The following is a 7815-nucleotide window of genomic DNA, read 5'->3' as shown; positions in this document are numbered from 1 at the left end:
CAAAGGTAATATCTTAATCCATTCTATCAGAACTAATTTAATCTCCCAGCTTTCAAAGGTAATATCTTAATCCATTCTGTCAAAACTAACTTAATCTCCCAATTTTTAAAGGTTATATCTTAATCCATTCTATTAAAACTAATTTAATCTCCCAGCTTTCAAAGGTAATATCTTAATCCATTCTATCAGAAATAAATTAATCTCCCAGCTTTCAAAGGTAATATCTTAATCCATTCTATCAGGACTAATTTAATCTCCCAGCTTTCAGAGGTAATATATTAATCCATTCTGTCAAAACTAATTTAATCTCCCAGCTTTCAATGGTAATATCATAATCCATTCTGACCAAAAAAAAGTAATTTAATCGCCATTGCTAAATTTTTATTTAATGATCCCATAACTTTATTAACTTTTTTGTCATAAAATAATAATTTGAAAAAAAAATCCTAATAAAGTGAATTTTCAGAAGCAGATGAAAGACATTTACAAGAACTACCAGGTCGACTTTGAGATGTTTAATTACAATATGGATAAATACTTAGCTCTTGCCAGATCTTAAACCAATAATAATCAGATGGACTGTGTCAAGTGACCCTACATTTAAAAGAGATTAGTATGTTTGATTCACAACAATATCCTTTGAACATTTATCTATCAATTTCCTCCATTATATGAAGAAGAAATAAAAAAGTCACTTTACAGAGAGAACACAAGAGCAGATGGTGAATTTCTCATTCCTTTATAAAAAGCGAGGTTTTTGGTATGCAACAATTTTCATTTAATCCCGCCGGGATATTTTCATTGAAAGATACTTTGAAAATCTACAAAGGCAACTAAAAATCCGCAAAATCCGCAAGCCCTCGGGTTTATCATTGAAACTCCTCTTTAATAATGAATTTCATTTACTCTCAAACAAATTAGAATCAATGGAAACTTTTCTGAGAGTAAATGATACATTGATTCTTGAGCTAAGAGTACTGTTGTGAATCTGACTATCACTTACATGGAATTAAGTTTTAGTTCTTTAATCTACAGGGCTACCCACAAAGAAAGAGACTTCAGAGACGACTGTACGGAATTCATATGTTCTAGTTCCTTATATTCATGATTCCCTACAACAGTTAAACTATTGTTTATTTCGTTGTCAAATTATTTAATAAGCCAATAAAAAGACTAGATTCTTGGCAGAAGACTAAACTTTACCTGAGATCGTCATATTTTAAGAGTTTTTAAATTCTTTGTGGGTAAGTAACCCTGTAGTTTCAAAATAAAAAAATACTTTTTTATTTCTAATAGCGTATCATTGTATCATTATAATCTGAAAACTCAGCCCATTCTTGCTGCCAAGTTCCATGACAAAAATATTTTAAAAGCTAATCCCGGTGAGTACTGCTTTGAGAACCAAAAACTGTAGAATAGGAAGACGACATTAAAGCAATACTGAAGTGCATTTGTTACAAAGCAGTTAGTTTTATTGTTTACATATAATATCACTCCTTTTGTTAAATAGGTCTGTTTACACTGCACTTTAAAACTTTCAAATGTTTATTGGGCTCTTTAGAGTATTTAAAGTCATAAATTTCAGTGTTCTCACGGTGTTTAATTAATCATAAAGCTATGCTGAATTCGCCGTTATTCAAAAAAAAACTTTAAACATGACATTCATTGATTTTACCATGGAAAGCTAAAAAAAATTATTGTGCTTGATTTTAAAATGTTGCTTAAACGTTTCTTTGTAAATATTTGTATAACTTAAACAGGGTTTCCAACTTTTCTTTACATCTCTTTCGCGAAATTTAGTAAACGACAATAATTTGTTAATTTGTAAAAAATCTGAAACTTTTTGACTGAAAGGAAATGAGTCTTGCCTTTTGCCCTTTTAAAAGTATTTTTTTATCTTATTAATTTTCCATATAAGCGTGTAAATACTAGCTTTCTTTATAAAATAAATCATACATTCTTTATTATTTGCCATTTTTAAAATCACTTACAAAATATGTTTTAGATCTGTTTTATTTTTATTTAGATATGGATAAATGTTTAACAAAATGTTAACCAACTGCAAATTGTGATAATGTGAAATGTAACCCTGAAGTGTCAATCAAATTTTAAGGCATTATTAGCAAACAAAAGCAATTTGTACATTTTCCTCAAAATGCCAAAATATTTTTTTGTCAAGTTATATTTCGAATGATACTACTCCAAGTGTCTTGATAATACCGATTTGCAATGGTATTTTTCTATTTCTCATTAGCGGATTTTAGAGCACCAGACAAGCATGCCAATGTCTAATTAATTTGTTGCAATAGAGTTCTTAAAGAGGATTTGAGAATGATCGATGCCACTTTTTTAAATTGAATTAAATACTAAATAATGTATCATAGCTTTTAACTTGTTTTGCCATTGTATTAAGGTAAATCCAGCTTATATAAATGTATGCATTATATGTTTCATAGAGAATATAATAAAAATTAATCTAAGCTTTTTAATTTTGTTTCTAACTTTTTAGATAATTTAAAAATAAATCTTAAAGCTGAGGGCGCCCATAATTATATTGAGGACTCTTGTATCGATACCAAGATATTCTGCTGATCACTGTATCAATACCAATATATTCTGCTGATCACTGTATCAATACCAATATATTCTGCTGATCACTGTATCAATACCAATATATTCTGCTGATCGCTGTATCAATACCAATATATTCTGCTGATCTCTGTATCAATACCAATATATTGTATCTAAATCAGATCTATGATTGGATCAGGAGATTGTATAAAAGTATTCTGGCAAGAGAATCCTGAACAGTAGGACAATATTTCCATCTTCATTCTCTCCTAGATAAATATATATTAGAACAAGAGAACTCTAAACAGGAGAACTCTGAACAGGAGAACTCTGAACAGGAGAACTCTGAACAGGAGAACTTTGAACGGGAGAACTCTGAACAAGAGAACTCTAAACAGAAGAACTCTGAACAGGAGCACTCTGAACAGCAGTACTCTGAACAGGAGAACTTTGAACAAGAGAACTCTGAACAGGAGAACTCTGAACAGGAGAACTCTGAACAGGAGAACTTTGAACAGGAGAACTTTGAACAAGAGAACTCTGAACAAGAGAACTCTGAACAGGAGACTCTGAACAAGAGAACTCTGAACAGGAGAACTCTGAACAAAAGAACTCTGAACAGGAGAACTCTGAACAGGAGAACTCTGAACAAGAGAACTTTGAACAGGAGAAATTTTAACAGGAGAACCCTGAACAGGAGAACTCTGAACAGGAGAACCCTGAACATGAGAACCCTGAACAGGAGAACTCTGAGCAGGAGAACTCTGAACAGGAGAACTCTGAACAGGATAACTCTGAACAGAAGAACCCTGAACAGGAGAACTCTGAACAGGAGAACCCTGAACAGGAGAACCCTGAACAGGAGAACTCTGAACAGGATAACTCTAAACAGAAGAACCCTGAACAGGAAAACTCTGAACAGGAGAAATTACGTTGTACATTGTCCTTATAAGCTAAATGTGCTCATTAGTAAATACGTAAATCATATATTGCGATTAACCCAATCTTGATATGAAGATATTTAACTTCGTCAATTTGTGATTATTTACTACATTATGTATCTAACAGCGCATAACTTGTAATTATGTTGTTAAGACCTAACTCTAACTTAACATCTAGAAATATACTTAGTTGATAAAGAGGCTCCATACTGTTTACTGCAAGAAAGTAATCGTTCCTTGTTTTGATAAACAGGTTGAGGATCGTGCACATTGGTTTGGCATTGATAGCTACGAGCTTCCGATTGATATTGATAGCGTAAGAAATCGTGCCCATTGGTTTGGCATTGATAGATTAAGAGTTTCCAATTGATATCTATTGCTTACGAGATCGTGCCCATTGGGTTGGCATTAATAGATAAAAAGCTTGCGTCCGTGTTGACATTGATAGCTGAACTTGTGTCTGTGTTGACATTGATAGCTGACAAATTGTACCTGGATAGATACGGGTCTGAGATCCCCTTATGGAGTAGGGCATTTACTACACTGTTACTTGAAATACGGATAAAAACCTGAATGTCAATTATTAAATTCGTGTACCTCCTCTAAGCTAACCCCTAAATCAGGTGCCCGATTTTCCAGTTGAAATGGATCCTGAAAATAAAGTTTTTTTTTTCTTTTTTTACCGCCGTTTGACCAACACTATCGATCTATGATTCCCCCCACAGAGGAACGTAAAGCTACTTGAGAAAAATTTGAAAAAAATTCGCTCATTTTCATTTCAAAAGCTCAAAAACTGTGTACAACTTTTTTTTCGGAAAATTAAAATTTTTACTTAAAACAATTGGTTCCAGCCAGCTCTACTAATTTTGCGATCTGGACATTTTGTTGGACGAACATTTGGAACCCCTTGGTTGAGTAAAATTGGAACCCCCTTGGTAAAGTAAAATTAGAACCCCTTGGTAAAGTAAAATTGGAACCCCTTGGTAAAGTAAAATTGGAACCCCTTGGTAAAGTAAAATTGAAACCCTTGGTAAAGTAAAATTGGAACCCCTTGGTAAAGTAAAATTGGAACCCCTTGGTAAAGTAAAATTNAACATAAATTCGCTTTCTGGTTCCTATACAATCTATACTATAGTTTCAGTTTTAAGCATTTAAAGAACAGGTGTGTGGGCGGAGGGGGGGGTGCTTTTTGATGATCTAGAGGAAAATATTGAAAAATTGGACATTTTTCATTTTGTTCATTACTCTTTAATCTTTATTTTCCCAAACTTTCATGAAAACCTTTGAGGGAGGGGATTATTTTTAGAGAAAATAAGCACCCTTGTTAAAGAATTTTGTTTTTTCCTTGAATCTACAGAACATTGAATCCACCTCAAGCTCTACTCGTCTAAGTTAAAGGAAGGTATTTTATTATTTTAATATGAAAAAACTCAATGTTTAGGATTTATTTATATTTAATGTCGTCATTTTAAATATGCAACACTTAAATTGGTCACTTGAAAAAAAATTACCAATAGCTGAGTAAAATAATATCAAAAAGTAATGAAAGAAAATAAGTCCAAAGATTTAAAGAAAAAGTTAGAACAAAAAGATTAACAAATTCATGAAGGGGAGTACATTTTCATTTCAAGTTCACAGTTATTAACAATTCCCAGTTCCCAGTTCCCAGTTCTTCCCATTTCTTCCCAGTTCCCTAAGTTATCAGGCCCCACCTTTCCCCTTCCTTATGTATTGTTAGTACGGCATGTTTGTTTTTACCATTATCAAAGCTATTAGATTATAATGCAAAGGGTTGATTATGATTACTGATGGGTATCAATTTGACTTCCATATTTGAAAAAAAAATTTAAATTTTTTTAACTTTTAACCAGAAGCTATTCTGAAATCTCAGGGGAGTGCAAAGTTCCTGCCGCCCCCCCCCCCGTATCCACCTCTGTTACACGAACTTATTTACTATTTTAAACGACTATTTATTTAGTTTTTTATTTTATTTTTTGAATTCCTTTCTCTTGTTCACAAATCCATTTTAAAAAGTTAAAAGTTGTCATTTAAGGCTCATCTTTTTGTGTCTTCTTTACTGCTATCTATTATTTTTTAATAGTTTTTTCTATTTTAGGTTGCCTCTTCAACTTGGACTACAAACTTGCTCAGGTAAACACTTCACAAGATACACTTTATTTATGTTATCTTAATTGTGTATCTAAAAAAATAATTGCGGGTCAAACCTTTTAAATTTTTAAATCTGCAGTTATGGCTTATTATTAAAAATTTAAAAATATCACGAAGTTATTTCAAAAATATATATTTTTTTTTTCAAGGTTGGATCCTGAATTCAATGCAGACCTTCCTGAGTCCAAACGTTGGCTCAAAGAATACGGTGCAAGAGAAAACGAAGCATTTAGGTAAAGCCATAGATTTATTGAAATGACAGACAGGACACTAGATGTCGTCTTTTCAAGGTTTAAATGAAACTCGTTCACAAGAACCCTGAGGCAAGAGCCCAGTGGAGTTTCGCGCATTCGGCGTAGAATTAAAAGACTGAGAGACGTCTGTTCTACGCCGACTGCGCGGAACTCCACTGGGCTTCCTCAGGGTTATTGTGTACGAGTTTCATCCAAATCTCGAAAATACGACATCTTGTGTCCTATCTGTTATTTTAATGTATCTATGGGTAAAGCAAACTGTGTTACAGGGAGTGTCAATGAAATCCTAAGTGGCTCTTTATTTAAAAAAGTTGTCAACGTTTTTAAATTAACCTTTTATCCCTTATTTAAAAAAAAACAGTTACATTACAATGTGATTCAAAGATTGCAAGTTCTCAAGTACAAATCGATGAGAATTTTCCCAATTATTTCTTAAAAGCCAATGCTAAAAATAAGCACTAAATATGCAAAATGTACGTGTAAAAGGCTACAGAAAAGAGCATTTGTTAGTTATGAGCGGNTGCATTGTACATTGTACATCTTAGATTCTTGTGGAGTGTTTTAAAAGTCTCTTCAACTTTATATTCAAAACATGTGCATTGTACATTGTACATCTTAGATTCTTGTGGAGTGTTTTAAAAGTCTCTTCAACTTTATATTCAAAACATGTGCATTGTACATTGTACATCTTAGATTCTTGTGGAGTGTTTTAAAAGTCTCTTCAACTTTATATTCAAAACATGTGCATTGTACATTGTACATCTTAGATTCTTGTGGAGTGTTTTAAAAGTCTCTTCAACTTTATATTCAAAACATGTGCATTGTACATTGTACATCTTAGATTCTTGTGGAGTGTTTTAAAAGTCTCTTCAACTTTATATTCAAAACATGTGCATTGTACATTGTACATCTTAGATTCTTGTGGAGTGTTTTAAAAGTCTCTTCAACTTTATATTCAAAACATGTGCATTGTACATTGTACATCTTAGATTCTTGTGGAGTGTTTTAAAAGTCTCTTCAACTTTATATTCAAAACATGTGCATTGTACATTGTACATCTTAGATTCTTGTGGAGTGTTTTAAAAGTCTCTTCAACTTTATATTCAAAACATGTGCATTGTACATTGTACATCTTAGATTCTTGTGGAGTGTTTTAAAAGTCTCTTCAACTTTATATTCAAAACATGTGCATTGTACATTGTACATCTTAGATTCTTGTGGAGTGTTTTAAAAGTCTCTTCAACTTATTATTCAAAACATGTGCATTGTACATTGTACATTGTACATTGTACATTGTACATTGTACATCTTAGATTCTTGTTGAGTGTTTTAAAAGTCTCTGCAACTTTATATGTTTGAAAACATACCTCAAAGCGATAAGCATCTGCAGTAATCCCAATAGCGGATTTTAAAAAGATTAGAATTTCGTTTCAATAAAAATTTTGATATTTAAAAATTATTTTAATCTTTTTAATTTAAACAATAACATCGGTTTGTTTCCATGCTGATAAAATTAGTAATCTTTATTTTCATGGTTGCTATCTTTTATCATTCATTAAATCAAAAATGAGTCCGCTAAAATATCCATTGGACTAAATTAATAAATAGCAAGATGTAGATTCAACTTAAACCGGCGCACAAGAGAAGAAGTTAAGCCACGTCTCTGTTATTCAGATTCGTTTCAATATTCATTAAATCTGGTTCCATCCAGATTCAGAACACCTTTTTAAAAAACTAGGCTTTTAGGGCGCTTCGCGCCCATCTTCTATTTAAATTGTGAACATGTTCTTTTTGTTTACATTTTAAAACAAAGAAGAAGACATTTTTGCGGATTTAAAAAAAAAATCGCGGATTTTTAAGAATTTAATTTTTTTACAAAA

At 32.0% G+C, this 7815-nt stretch overlaps 1 protein-coding gene across 1 annotated transcript in view; it reads left to right on the top strand.

Annotated features, from left to right (window-relative positions):
- The window catches only part of LOC111710076 (carbohydrate sulfotransferase 11), a gene marked incomplete in the record, with an annotated part of 21855 nt that extends 21046 nt beyond the window's left edge, over positions 1-809 (top strand). Inside the window, 2 exon segments of the mRNA XM_023484097.1 lie at positions 20-58; positions 467-809. Of these exon segments, the coding sequence (XP_023339865.1) occupies positions 20-58; positions 467-559 (132 nt within the window).
- Between the last annotated feature and the right edge of the window lie 7006 nt (positions 810-7815).

Source organism: Eurytemora carolleeae, unplaced genomic scaffold (assembly GCF_000591075.1).
Source record: "Eurytemora carolleeae unplaced genomic scaffold, Eaff_2.0 scaffold1025, whole genome shotgun sequence".
In the NCBI taxonomy this organism is placed as follows: Eukaryota; Metazoa; Arthropoda; class Copepoda; order Calanoida; family Temoridae; genus Eurytemora; species Eurytemora carolleeae.
This window is presented reverse-complemented; position numbering and strand designations above follow the sequence as displayed.